The sequence below is a fragment of the Macaca nemestrina genome, chromosome 15, assembly GCF_043159975.1.
Source record: "Macaca nemestrina isolate mMacNem1 chromosome 15, mMacNem.hap1, whole genome shotgun sequence".
Taxonomy (NCBI): Eukaryota; Metazoa; Chordata; class Mammalia; order Primates; family Cercopithecidae; genus Macaca; species Macaca nemestrina.
The window spans coordinates 61207363-61221665 of record NC_092139.1 but is presented as its reverse complement, the minus strand read 5'-3'; the positions used below and the strand labels follow the sequence as shown (position 1 = coordinate 61221665).

The following is a 14303-nucleotide window of genomic DNA, read 5'->3' as shown; positions in this document are numbered from 1 at the left end:
TAGATCACGGACTGATGGATGCAGCAAGCCAGCATGGCATGTGTATACCCATAAAACAATCCTGCATGTTCTGCACATACACCACAGAACTTAAAGTATAATTTTAAAAAAAGGAAATTTGCTTTTAAGTAAACTTTTAATCATAGAACTTTAAAAAAAAATCCTTTTGAATCTTTTACTACCACATCATAGCTTGGACAAACTGCTGATATTTTAAAAGTAACACAAACATCAAACAGAAAGAACTAGACTTAGGAACCAAACTCAGGTTTCTGTAGTTAACAGGCAGAATCTTAACACTGGGTCACCAAGACTACTCCTTCAGCCTGGCCTTGGCTAGCAAAAGATGGCCTTGTTATGTAGGTGAGCCCGCTTATGTACAAACAAAAAAAATAAAAATAAAAAATATTTTCTGATAACTGGAATTTTTTTTTTCATTTTTGCAGCCACAGGGCTTTTAGCCAATTCAGATGCCTTGCTCCCCACAATTTGGAACATTCCCTTGGATTTGACCAAGTCAGGAAGAGATGGGAGAAAAGTGAAACAACAACAATAAAACCCCAAACACAAACACACACAAAGAATTGAGCAAAACAAACAAATGCACCATTTATATGATTACTGAGTGTTCTCATGGTAAGGAGAAATTAAAAGTAGCTGGTGGATAATCTTAAATTTTAGTCATTAGAAAAAATTTTAAGACAAAAGTCTAATTCAGTTACTTACCTGGAAATAAGGCTCAGGCTGGTGATCGTTCTCTGCCGTCTTAGAAGCTGAAAAAAACTGACACTTACCTTTCCTGTCAGAAGCAAGCCGAAACTCAGGAAAGGAGGTGCCTGCTCTCCATCGCCATGGAAGCAGGAAAATTTGCCTTCGTTGTTGGAAATGAGTAAAACTTCAGAAAAGGACTTGTACAGCAAAATCAACTTTAGATCTCAACCAAATTTTGGGAGATCAGGAACTCTCTGCAGGGGAGAAGCTCCCCAACCTCAGCAAATTATCCTATTGGTTTGGGCAATAAAGATAGCCCAGGTTGGTATCAATCAATAATGAGATTTATCAAAGGTCAGGACCACCTTTGTAATCTCCTTCTTTTTTTTCTTTTCTTTGAGATGGAGTCTCGCTCAGTCACCCAGGATGGAGTGCAGTGGCACGATCCCAGCTCACTGCAAGCTCCAACTCCCAGGCTCAGGCCATTCTCCTGCCTCAGCCTCCCGAGTAGCTGGGACTACAGGCACCCGCCACCGTGCCCGGCTAGTTTTTTGTATTTTTAGTAGAGACGGGTTTTCATCGTCTTAGCCAGGATGGTCTTGATCTCCTGACCTCGAGATCTGCCCACCTCGGCCTCCCAAAGTGCTGGGATTACAGGCGTGAGCCACCGCGCCCGGCCCTCTTTCTTTTTTTATCTTTATTGCTATAGTTCGTTTGGTCAGGAACTAGGAGTGCAACACTTGCTTTTTTCTGTTTTCCATTTGATTGAAATATTTTTCTCCATTCTTTTATTTTGAGCTTATGTATGGCACTGTATGCAAGATGGGTTTCTTGAAGACAGCATACTCAAATGGGTCTTGGTTCTTTATCCAGCTTGCCCCCGTGTCTTTCAATTGGAGCATTTAGCCCATTTCCATTTAAGGTTAATCATGGTATGTGTGGATTTGATCCTGTCGTCATGCTGTCAGCTGGTTATTTTGCAGACTTGTGTATGTGGTTGGTTTTTGGCATCACTGGACTGTGTACTTCAGTGCGTTTTTGTACTGGATGGTGATGGTTTTTTCTTTCCATATTTAGTGCTTCCTTCAGGAGCTCTTGTAAGATAGATCTGGTGATAATGAATTCCCTTAGCATTTGTTTGTCTGAAAAGGATCTTATTTCTCCTTCACTTATGATGCTTCATTTTGCTGGACATGAAATTCTGGGTTGAAATTTCTTTTCTTTAAGAAGTTGAATATCTTTTCTGGTTTGTCGGGTTTCAGCTGAGAGGTCTGTTAAGTCTGATGGAATTCCCTTTGTAGGTGACCTTGCCTTTCTCCCCAGCTGCCTTTAACATACTTTTTTTTCATTTTGACCTTGGAAAATCTGATGACTGTGTGTCTTGGGGATGATCTTCTCATGACATATCTTACTGAGGTTCTCTGGATTTCCTGAATTTGATTGTTGGCTGTCTGGTTAGGTTGGGGATATTCTCATGAATGATATTCTGAAGTACGTTTTCCAAGTTGGTTCCATTCTCCTCATCCCTTTCAGGTACATTAATTCGTCACAGATTTGGTCATTTATATCATCCCATATTTCTCGGATATTTTGTTCATTGCTTTTCATTCTTTTTTTTCCCCATTCTTGTCTGCCTGTTTTATTTCAGAAAGCCAGTTTTCAAGATCTGAGATTCTTTCCTCTGCTTCGTCTGTTCTGCTGGGTGGTTTTGCACATGAGATGGAGCTGGTGAGACCTCTGCCGTCCTTACTCTGTTTGCCTCTCCCAGGGCTCCAGCTTGGGCACACCTGCTTACAGGGCACTCTCGGGTGCCCACACACACTACAATAATTTTCATAATGCCATCACACACAATCACCATGTGACTGCATTATGAAAATTCTTGTAGTGTGATTTACAGCTCTATCAGGTCAGTTATGTTTTTCTCTGTACTGCCTATTTTGTCTGTCATCTCCTGCAGTGTTGTACAATGATTTTTAGCTTCCTTGTATTGGATGACAACGTACTTCTTTCACTCAGTGAACTTTATTCCTACCCATATCCTGAACTCTGCTTGTATCATTTCAGACATCTCAGCCTCAGCCCAGTTCTGAACACTTGCTGGAGAGCTGATGCGGTCATTTGGAGGGAAGGAGGCATGCTGACTTTCTGAGTTCTCAGTATTCTTGCACAGATCCTTTCTCATCTTTATGGGCTTATCCTCCTTCAGTCGTTGAGGTTGCTGACCTTTGGACAGGATATTTTTCTTTTATTATATCTGATGACCTTGAGGATTTGATTGTGGTGTAAGGCGGACTCAGCCAACTGGTTTTGTTTTTGGAGGATTTTAGGGGGCCAACATGCAGCTCCCAATTCCTGAACTGTGTGCTTTAACTCTGGGGAACGTGTATTGGGCCCCATCTTTGTTCTCTCGCTCCTCCCGGTTTGGAGTCCACTGCACTGAGGGGATCCAAGTGCGGCAGCTGCAGCGGAATGCTAGCGGATGCAGGAGTCCCTGCCTCCCTGAGAGCGTTGACAAGGGGGTGGAGGCAAGACAGCTGGGGTGTGGGCCAGGGGGCCCCTGCTGACTCTGTGTGCTGTTACACTGGAGGCAGTGCTGGTTTGGGGTGGACTGCTGGCCAGTGCACCTCTGGGTGCCTTCTCTGAGCCCCCCCTCCCCCAAAGCAGCAGTGGTCGCTCAGGATATAAGAAGGTCCCTTTTTCTCTGCACAGCATTACCTCAAGGGTGAGATGTTGACAGGGATGGGGTTTTTGGCTCTGTTCCAACCACAGCTTCGTCTTCAGTGGCAGTTGGTGTGGGTTGGGGTGTGTGCTGCACTCCCATGTGCTATCAGGGCAAGTACAGAAAAACCCACCTGTGTAAACACACACAGCAAAGGGATGTGAGAAGTTTCCATATAAAGGGCTGCAGTATGGAGAGGTGATGTGCAGGCTGGTGCATGGCTGTAGGGGCCACCTTGCTGCAGCTCTCCACTAATCAGGCACGGTCCACTGGTACAGAAGCTATGGTGTGTGCACCCGAGAGTGTCCTGTAAGCAGGTGTGGCCTGGCTGGGGTCCTGGGAGAGGCAAGCTGACTAAGGGGTGCTGAGGTCAGACCAGCCCCACCTGATGTGCAAAACTGCCTAGCAGAGATCAGGTCTCAGAGAACTCTCTCAAAAGTGAACCCCAGCACAGCACAACTGCTCTACACAAACATGGCCAGACTTCTTTTTTAAGCAACTCCCCTTTTTAAAGAAGGTAACTCTTAGACCTGATCTGTGCTGGGCAATCTTGCACATGAGACAGGGCTGGTCTGACCGCAGCACTCCTTAAGTGCTGGGATAAAGTGTCTCATAAGAGCAAGCAGAGCTAGAGAGATAGCTGTACCTGCCCTCTGGGCTGCATATCATCTGACTTGTTGCTCTACAACTTTGTCTCCTGGAGGCTCCACCCGAGAGAGACGTAAGTTAGCAGTTACTTAATGTAATCACCCCAGGATGGAGGGTCTGTGCTGTGAGCCCAAGTCAGGGTTCCCTGTCTGGTGATGAACAGTGCAGGGTGTGTTATACCTGTGGGAAATGGACTGGTGTGTTCCTTGGGTCAACTGCAGCTTGTTGGAGGTGTCGATATGGCACTTAGGGTCTTTGCTCCCTTGATATTCTGAGGGAAGCAAGGGCAGTTCCACTGCAGAGGCAGCGGCAGAGAGGATTTCAGTTGCTCCTGGAAGCTCAGTCCAGGGAATTGCCAAGTTGCTACAGGCTTGATAGTTTCAGTGGGGGGGCTGGCTGGAGACCCTGCCAGGGGGGCCTACCCATTGAGGAGATATGGAAATGGGCACCCACATAACAGTCTGGCCACTTTTCTGTGGGGCTGCTGTGGTATGCTGGGGGTCCACTCCAGTCCCCAATGGCCTCCTATTTTCCAATGCCTGAAGGTATCAGCAGTGAAGTCTGCAAAAAGGCAAAGATGATAGCCTGCCCCTTCCTCTGGGAGCTCTGCACCTCGGAGGTATGAACCAGTTGCCAATCTGTACACACCTGTAGGATGTGGCTGGAGGCAAGTTGAGAAGTCCTGAACAGTCAGGAGGAACAGGAACAGGGACTTGCTTAAAAAAGAAGTCTGGTCACATTTTTGTAGAGTGGCTATGCTGTGCTGGGGGTTCACTTCAGCCCCTGGTTGCCTCAGACACTCTGAAACTTGAAGACTGAAATGGCTAAGTTGTCCAAACGGCAAAGATGACAGTCTGGTCCTTCCCCTGGAGCTCTGACTCAGGGAGGTCTGAAACCTCTGTCAGCCAGAGAACAGCAGTGAAGGTGGCTGGAGACCCTGGTTGAAAGCCTGCACCCAGTGTTTACAAATGTGGTCGGAGACTGACTTAAACACGAGTCTGGCCACATTTTTGGAGGGTGGCTGTGCTGCACTGAGACACCACTTCCACCCCTGGTCAGCTTGGGCTCTCCAAAGCCCATGGGCCAGAACGGCTAGGTACCCAAACAGCAAAGGTGGTGGCCCTCCCCTCTCTCTGGGAACTCTGTCCCAGGAAGGTTTCAAATCTCCGTTGGCCAGGGAACACTAGTGGGGGTAGCTAGAGGCCTCAGGTGGGAGGTCCTGTCCAGTGATGAGGAACAGGATCAGGGCCTGCTTACAGAAGCAGTCTGGCCATGATTTGGTAAAGCAGCTGTGCCGTGCCACAGGATCTCTTCTGCCCTTGATGGGTTTGTAGTCTCCAAAGCCCACACACTAGAATGACTAAGTTGTCTGAACAGGAAAGATGGGGGCCTGCCCCATCTTGTCTCTCAGAGTTTATCCTGTGTGATGCAGCTTAATGTTTAGGCTGTTAATTTTGCTGTCAACATTAGAGTTGTTCAGAAAGAATCTCACTGTTATCTTTTAGGTTAGATATATGAGAATTCATTTTTTTCCTGTAAATAAACCTGTTCATGTTTGTTCTCTGTAAAGAAGTCTCTTTCATCTATTTGACATTGATCACAGTCATGTAGGGCAGTAGTCAGTCTAAAACGACATGATAGGATTTCCATTTCCAGTGTTTCCTAGCTGTGTCTTACATCCTGCAGTTCAGAACTGAGCATTCTCAGTGGTCAAAATGCTAAGCTGTCCACTCTACTGAAATACTGATTTTTACTCATGCTTCCTCATTCAATTTTACAGCCTTAAGAAGTTTATCATTATTCTCAGTTGTCAAAATGCTAAGCTGTCCACTGTACTTAAATGCTGACTTTTGTTAATGATCCTCCCTTAATTTTACAGCCTTTAGAAGTTTATCATTCTTTGCTTTCACACTTTGAATTTCCTCCAAAAGTTTCTTTTCCCTTAGCTGGCTCTGCTCTTTTATTTTGTCTACTTTCAGTCTCAGCATGGCAATTTCTTCCTGCAACATGCGATTTTCATGCAAGAGATCTTTTTCTTTCTTATTGGTAAGAGAAACCTAAGTAAACAAAGGGAACTTTTAATTAGCACTCAAGAGAATGACATATCATGATTTCTTCTGAAATTAAAGTATGACATTTATATTTGTATAAGGAAAGAATTCCCATAGTGGATATTTAACTGGAAAAAAGTTGGACAAAACTTCAAATCTAAAAATGTGTAAATTCCAAAAAGTTGAAATACTTATTTAAAGACCATGAAAAATAAGTCACTAGAGGATTTTTAGAATTTCAGAATTGGAAAAGCCTTTCTCTGAATTATAAAAAACACAAATGCATAAAATATAAGATTAATAAGCTTGAGTATATTTTTTAAATTGGGTTTATTCTCTGATATCTAATCTATCAACCACACCATTGTAAGAACCTTAGCTATGCATATATTTGGACAGAAGCAATTTCTTAAAGTTCTTTAAGTTCCTTTTTCTGAAGAAAGTTTTATCAATATACTACTTTTCTAATATTTTTACAGTCAGTTATAAGAATTGCATTTATTCATAACTGTTTAAGCATTGTTCCCTTCCACAATGTACATGTAGGCATCTAAACATTGCACTTCTGTTTTAAAAATCCTGTGTGCTTTCCAAAATACATAAAGTTGTCTTTTAAATAAATACACATATTAAAACATTTGAAAATGACTAAAGAAAATACCTCAGAATTCATTTTCTTTTCAGCCACTTCCATCTGCTCTTGTTTACCAGTCAGAATCTCTTGTGATATTCCAGCATTCTGTTCTTCTGAAACTTGCTTCTGGGTATCATTTTGTTCATCACTAGAAGAAATTTTGATTTTCATGAAATACTGGAGGTGTCCCTAAAATGATCTACAGGGCAACATGGTGCCATCAGATGTCATTCACACAATGCATATCTGCACATTAATCCAAGACAAGGCAAAGGGGTCTCACATCTCTTAACCCAGCTCTCCCCAACCATGATGGCACCAGGGACTGGTTTTGTGGAAGGTAATTTTTCTGTAGACCTGAGTTGGGGGATGGTTGCAGGATGATTCAAGCACATAACATTCATTGTGCATATTATTTCTATTATTACTTATATATAATGAAATAATTACATAGCTCACCATAATGTAGAATCAGTGGGAGCCTCAGCTTGTTTTCCTGCAACTAGATGGTCCCATCTGGGGGTGACAGTAGATGGTGACAGATCATAAAGCATTAGATTCTCATAAGGAGTGAACAACCTAGATACCCTGTGTAAGCAGCTTACAACAGGGTTTGAGTCACACTACTATGACAATCCAATGCCACCACTGATCTGACAGGAAGAGGAGCTCAGGCAGTAATGTGAGTGACAGAGAGTGGCTTTAAACAGATGTAACTTTGCTTGCTCACCTGCCACTAGCCTCCTGCTCTGTGGTCCAGGTCCTAACAGTCCAGGGACTGGTACTGGTCCATGGCCTGGGGATTGGGAAGCCCTGTGTTAACCCATACTTTTTATATTTATTTTTGGGAAACACTTTCCACTTATATTCTTGATTCCTCTGTATTTTATAGACAACTCAGAAATTCCTTTTGGAACAAGACAGGGTCTAATATTGTGTTTTTAACATACAACTTTGAATTAATTTTATCTGTGTATGTGACAGAGATGTGAAAGAAAGTAATCATTAATCACTTTTGATTTTACTTTTATTTCATGCATGTTAAGAATAAAACTGGGAAGTCCTAGGCAGAGCAATTGGGCAAGAGAAATAAAGGACATCCAAATTGGAAAAAAGAAAGTCAAATTATCTCTTCACCAATGATATGATCTTATCCCTAGAAAACCCTAAAGACTCCTACAAAACACTCCTAGACTTGATAAATGAATTCAGTAAAGTCTCAGAGGCTACAAAATGTACAAATACCAATGAGTAGTACCACTATACACTACCTACAACCAAGTTGCGAGTCACGTCATGAACCCAGTCCCTTTGACAATGGCTGCAAAAGAGTAAAATACCTAGGAAAATACGTAACGAAGGAGGTGAGTCAACTATAAAAGGATAACTGGAAAACACCAATGAAGAAAATCAGAGATGACACAAATAAATGAACATACATCCTATGTTCCTGGACTGAAAGCATTGATATTGTGAAAATGATCATAGTGCCCAAAGAAGTCTACAGATCCAATACAATTTCTATCCAAGTACCAATGTCATTCTTCACAGAGTTATTTTAAAAAGCTGCCATTCATGTAGAACCACAAGAGAGCCTGAATAGCAGCACACACACCAAGCAAAAGGAACATACATGTTGGCATCACATGACCTGAAAACTGTAATTATTTTTAATGAGGTAAAAATGCATAAGAATATTACTGTTATTGTACAGAGAAGACAGTGAACAAGAAAAGGAATTTAAAAAGAGAATATCACTACCATATACATATATTAACTGACAAAGAGACTAAAATCTCCTACTGGAGTTTATGTTAGGACTTGAACAAAAGCTTCTAGAAATACCAATAACAGAAACAAGGCAATTAATTTTAAGGAATAAATTATGCAAAGAAATATGTATTTTAAAAAATGTAAATAGATCTTCCTGAGAGCTATTATTAACCAATTCATCGTGACCACAATTTTAAAATGAGGTCTAAAATTCTGGAATACAAAATAGTTTCATTTTGAACATAGTTAATTGAAGGCTACTTTTAAACAGAAAATGTTAGTTAAAGTTGAGTACAACTTAGGAAAGAAATGACCTGTACCAATGGTAACAAGAAGCCACCCAGAGCCAGTTTGAAATCTAATCAACCAATCAATGACCACTGGTCTTGCTCACCAACCAATACAGATGTGAGCAGCTTGCTTCTGAAATACAGCCAAGCAGCAGCACCTGCTCCATCAGAATAGCCAGTGCCGGAGCAGTATTCCTCTTACTATAGGAAGCAAAAAATTTCCAACTCTCTCATTTTATTTCAAATACCAAAGGTTCATAATCCCTTGAAAAGAATTTGTAAGTTCATTAAATGTGCCACCCCAATTTTTTTTTTTTTTAAAGCAGGTGGCCAGGTGCAGTGGCTCATGCCTGTAATCCTAGCACTTTGAAGGGCCAAAGTGGGTGGATCACCTGAGGTAAAGAGTTCGAGACCAGCCTGCCCAACAAGGTGAAATTAGTAGTCTCTACTAAAAATACACAAATTAGCCAGGTGTGGTGGCATGGCGCTGTAATCCCAGCTCCTCAGGAGACTAAGGCAGGAGAAATACATGAACCCAGGAGGCGGAGGGTGTAGTGAACTGAGACCCCACCACTGCACTCCAGCCTGGGTGATAGAGTGAGACTCTATCTCAAAAATCAAATCAAATAAAATACTAGTAAAGTTTGCAATTCCTCTGACTCAGTTTACCATAATTACAATTATGATTACAAATAAAAGAATAAATAATGAATAACCACAATATTGGGCTTTTCTCCCTAAATAAAAAAATTAATATAAAGAATGTAGCTTATTATAAAAAGCCAAAACAATTATTAAAATGCATATAATTACCAGACAAAACTAATAGAATGACCCATGTCAAAATTTTAAAGTGAGAATCAATCAAACAACATACCCAGGATAAACTCCATTCACTCATTTAATAACGATTTATTTTTTTTTTTTTTTTTTTTTTTTTTTGAGACGGAGTCTTGTTCTGTCATCCAGGCTGGAGTGCAGTGGCCGGATCTCAGCTCACTGCAGCCTCCGCCTCCCGGGTTCACGCCATTCTCCTGCCTCAGCCTCCCGAGTAGCTGGGACTACAGGCGCCCGCCACCTCGCCCGGCTAGTTTTTTGTATTTTTTAGTAGAGACGGGGTTTCACCGTGTTAGCCAGGATGGTCTCGATCTCCTGACCTTGTGATCCGCCCGCCTCGGCCTCCCAAAGTGCTGGGATTACAGGCTTGAGCCACCGCGCCCGGCTAATAACGATTTATTAGGTAGCTACATCCAATACGCTAGGCCTTTTTCTAGGCAGTGAGGATACAGTAGTGAAAAATAAAATCCTTATTCATGAGAGTGAGATAAACACACAATAACAACAGACAGAGAAGACAAAAGATACAGTATGTTAGAGGAGAAAAACTAAAGCAGGAAAATGAAACATTTATGTGTTTGATGGGGAGGGTGGTAGGAAAGTTGGGATGGTCAGAAAAGTCTCTGCTGAGAAAGGGGATTTCTTTCTTTCTAATACAAAAAACCTTTTATTTGTATATCAAAGACTCTAAGAAATGATGATATAAGGTTAAGAGTGTTGATGTCAAGATACAAATGGATTTGAAGTTAGAGATGATAAATCACTTTGTTTCATTGAACCTTCCCTTGGTTACATTAGAGAGCCTCCCTGGTACACTCCCAGTTGAATCTTAAGCATGATGCATCTGGGTAGTACATGGTTCTTCCTCAGAAAGTGGTTGTTCCATAATGTGTTTCTTTTTACCCTTTTTCTACTTCTTAGCAGAAAGGAGGTTTTAAATAAAGAACTGAAGGAATGGAAAGAGTAAGCTAGGAGGATATCCGTGGAAAAAGCATTCCGGACACAGGGAACTGCCAAGTACAGAGGTGTGCTTGGAGTCTTTAAGCACTAGGGGTAGAGAAGGGATGGCAAGAAGTTCAGTGTGGCTAAAGCAGAGCAAGGGAGATAATTAGGAGGAAATTTGATACATACTCAGAGTGAAATGGGAGGCAATCAGAAGGGCTGGGGCACAGGACTGACACAATTTGACTTATATTTTAGGTACATCCACTGAGTTAAGAATTGATGAAAAGAGAAGTTTTTAAAAGCCAGGACTATCAATTACCAGTCTATGACACTCATGTAGACTGCAGATGAGGGTGGCTCAGATGTAGAAGATATGACTGGCTTCTGGACATATTCTTCAGATAGACCTGACAAGATTTACTGAGAGAATAGATGTAAGGTGTCAGAGATGGAGAGAGAGATGAGTCAAGAATGACAACGAGATTTTTGGCAGAGCAACTGGAAGAGTTGCCCTTAACCAAAGTAGGAAAGAATACATGAGGGGTAGATTTCAGAAAGGCCATTAGAAGCCCAATTTTGGGTCTGACAAGTGTGTGATACCCAATAGCTAACCAAATAGAGATATCAAGTAGGCAGGCTCATATGGAAATCTGGAATTAGGGAGAGAGATCTGAGCCAGAGACATACATTTGGAAATCACTAGCATATACACGGTAGAAAAAGTCACGAGGGGCTGGGTGCAGTGGCTCATACTTGCAACCCCAACACTTTGTGAGGCCAAGGCAGAGAGATCACCTGAGGTCAGGAGTTTGAGACCAGGCTGGCCAACATAGGGAAATGCTGTCTCTACTAAAAATACAAAAATTAGCCGAGCATGGTGGCACGAACCTGTAATGCCAGCTACTCAGGAGGCTGAGGCAGGAGAATCACTTGAACCCAGGAGGTGGAGGTTGCAGTGAGCCGAGATCACACCACTGAACTCCAGCCTGGGTGACAGAGTGAAACTCTGTCTCAAAAAAAGAAAAAGTCATGAGAGAGAAGATTGAGGACTGAGCCCTCGGAAAAAACAATGTCCAAATGGAGAAAGATGAGGAGGAGCAAGCAAAAGAGGCCATGATGAATGGATTAGAAAGGCAGGAGGAAAAGCCTGAGGGACTGAGGTCCTGAAAGCCAAGTTGAAGACGCTGTTAGAGAGGAGATGTCCTCCATTGGCTCAAATTCTGCTAACAGATTAAATAAAATGAAGTGTACGAAAAATGCCTAGATTTATTACAGAAAAAAATTAGTGATAATCTTGAGGAAAAACAACGTTGGAGGAGTACTGAAACTGAAGACTTACTGGTGTGAGATCAAGAGTGAATGAAAAGAAAATTGAGTTCATGAGTGTAGACATGTTCTTTTAAGGACATCATACTTAGAAGTCATGGCTGAGAATGTTGTTATTTTCTTCCACAGTCATGGAAAATAATAGACAATTAATTTCAAATTTTATATAACAGGTGAAGTCTTCAAATTTTACATAACAATTATATATTTTAGAAGTTATAAAATTATACACATGTGGCATTAAAAATGCCAGACTGAGGTGTTAAATTCTTAAAAGTATAGAACTAAAAGTCACCTTAAACAATTCTAGATTCCATAAGCTGAATATCACTTTGTTCATGCTTATACATAAAGACCAAGAAACACTAAACGTTTCAAGGAGAGTATTTCTGGCTTGATAAAAATCAGCCAATTCTAGAACAGTTGATACTCATCAAATATACAAAGTAATTGATCACAGTAAACTACTGAGTTCTATTAACAGGAATAAAGTGGCAGAAATGCAGAAAATAGTCTTATGTTATAAATGAAATTTAAAAAATTATATGAAGTCACTGTGGAAAAATGTGGTGTGGTGAATACTGAAATATATCCTTTTCTAAAAGGAAGGATAATGTCACACATGCCGGACACTTTTATGAATAAGAGTTACTGCATTAGTAGCACCTTCCTTTTAGCACAAGGTCAGCACATTAGCACCTGTGGGCCAAATCCCACTGCCTGCTTTTGTAAGTCAAGTATCTTGGAACCCAGCCACGCTTATTCACTCTACAGTTCACAGAGTCAATTAGCTGGGTGTGATGTTGCACACCTGTGGTCCCAGCTAGCAGAGAGGCTGAGGTCAGAGGATCACTAGAGCCCAGAAAGTGGAGGCTGCAGTGAGCCATGATCACAAAACCGCACTCCAGCCTGGGCAACAGAGACCCTGTCTCAAAAATATATATACAGTCTGCAAAGCCTAAAATATTTACTAACTGACTCTTTGCAGAAAAATCTGACCAAATTCTGGTTTAGTAGATGAAAGATCCTTTGATACATTTTAATAAAAGTTTTACCCAACATACTGAAATGTTTATATTAAATATAGATCCCCATACAATCCCTTGGCAATATTCAGATTGAAGATCCAATATTTCAGCACTCAGGCACTGACAACAAAAATTTAATAACTAGCAATCAAGGTACAGTGTCAATGGAGCATGCAGCTTCCATTTGCAACACAGCAGATATTACAAGAATTCTAACAAAATTATCTTAAGATGTGTTATCAAAGTAAAGGTTTTAAATACATTTTAATTGTGAAATAATCCGTATACTCTAGATCTAACCTCATTTGTAAAAAATGGTTCCATACTACATTATTTTCTGGGAATGAAAATTGAGCTATTTCCTATTGGTAAGGATTTACTTTTAATAATGATAAATTCCTACTGATAAGGATCCATCTTTTGATATAATGATGCTGTAATAAATGTTCTTATATGTAAGTATATACGTAACTAATCTATACAAGTATCCTTAACATACATATATATCCTTACTATGTTATATATGTGTGTGTGAATATGCTACTCAATTAATGTTCGAAATGCATTTACCAACAGTGTACGACATGTCTTTTTCAATGAGACCATTTCCTTTGCAGCAACACAGATGGAGCTGGCGGCCACTATTCTAAGCAAACTAATGCAGAAACAGAAAATCAAATGCCACATATTCTTACTCATTTAGTGGAAACTAAACAATGAGAACTCATGGACACAAAGAGGAGAATAACAGGCAAAAGGGTCTACTTGAGGGTGGAGCATGGCTGGAGGGAGACGACCAAAAAACTACCTTTTGGATATTTTGCTTATTATGTGGCTGATGAAATAATCTGTAGCCCAAACTTCCATGATACAGTTTACCTATATAACAAACTGCACATGTACCTCTGAAGCTAAAATAAAAGTTCACTAAAATGTAAAGAAATTCCTTTCCCCTCACATTTGCCAATACTCGTTATTTTTCAAATAAATTAATGACTGGAAAAAATGGTAACTCATTTTTTGCTGATTTTCATTTTTCTGATTACCAGGCAAGGCTGAATATCCTAGGAAAAATATAAAATTTTTAATCATGAATATTAGCCCAAATTAGGATTAGTTTGACAGCATATGGCTGTCTCCTATTAAATGTTGTCATAGGCTTACCTGTGATACTCTTCATTCTCAGTGTCAGGAAATTGCTGACTTTCAGGTGTTCTGCTCTTGCTTTGTGGAATTAATCCATCATCACCATTGCCAGCAGCGGCATCATTAGTCAGGTTTTCTGGTAATCCCATATTATTACTTCCGTGCTTCTTCATGTCTTCTTCAGCCTTGAGT

At 40.9% G+C, this 14303-nt stretch overlaps 1 protein-coding gene across 1 annotated transcript in view; it reads right to left on the bottom strand.

Annotated features, from left to right (window-relative positions):
* Positions 1 to 2604: 2604 nt before the first annotated feature.
* LOC139358555 (POTE ankyrin domain family member G-like) overlaps positions 2605 to 14303 on the bottom strand; it is a 32782-nt gene continuing 21083 nt past the window's right edge. The window contains exons 9-11 of the mRNA XM_071079794.1: positions 14130 to 14296; positions 6794 to 6914; positions 2605 to 6138 (exon numbers count right to left, since the gene is read on the bottom strand). Of these exons, the coding sequence (XP_070935895.1) occupies positions 5935 to 6138; positions 6794 to 6914; positions 14130 to 14296 (492 nt within the window). The 3' untranslated portion in view covers positions 2605 to 5934. The remainder of the gene's footprint in view (positions 6139 to 6793; positions 6915 to 14129; positions 14297 to 14303) is intronic.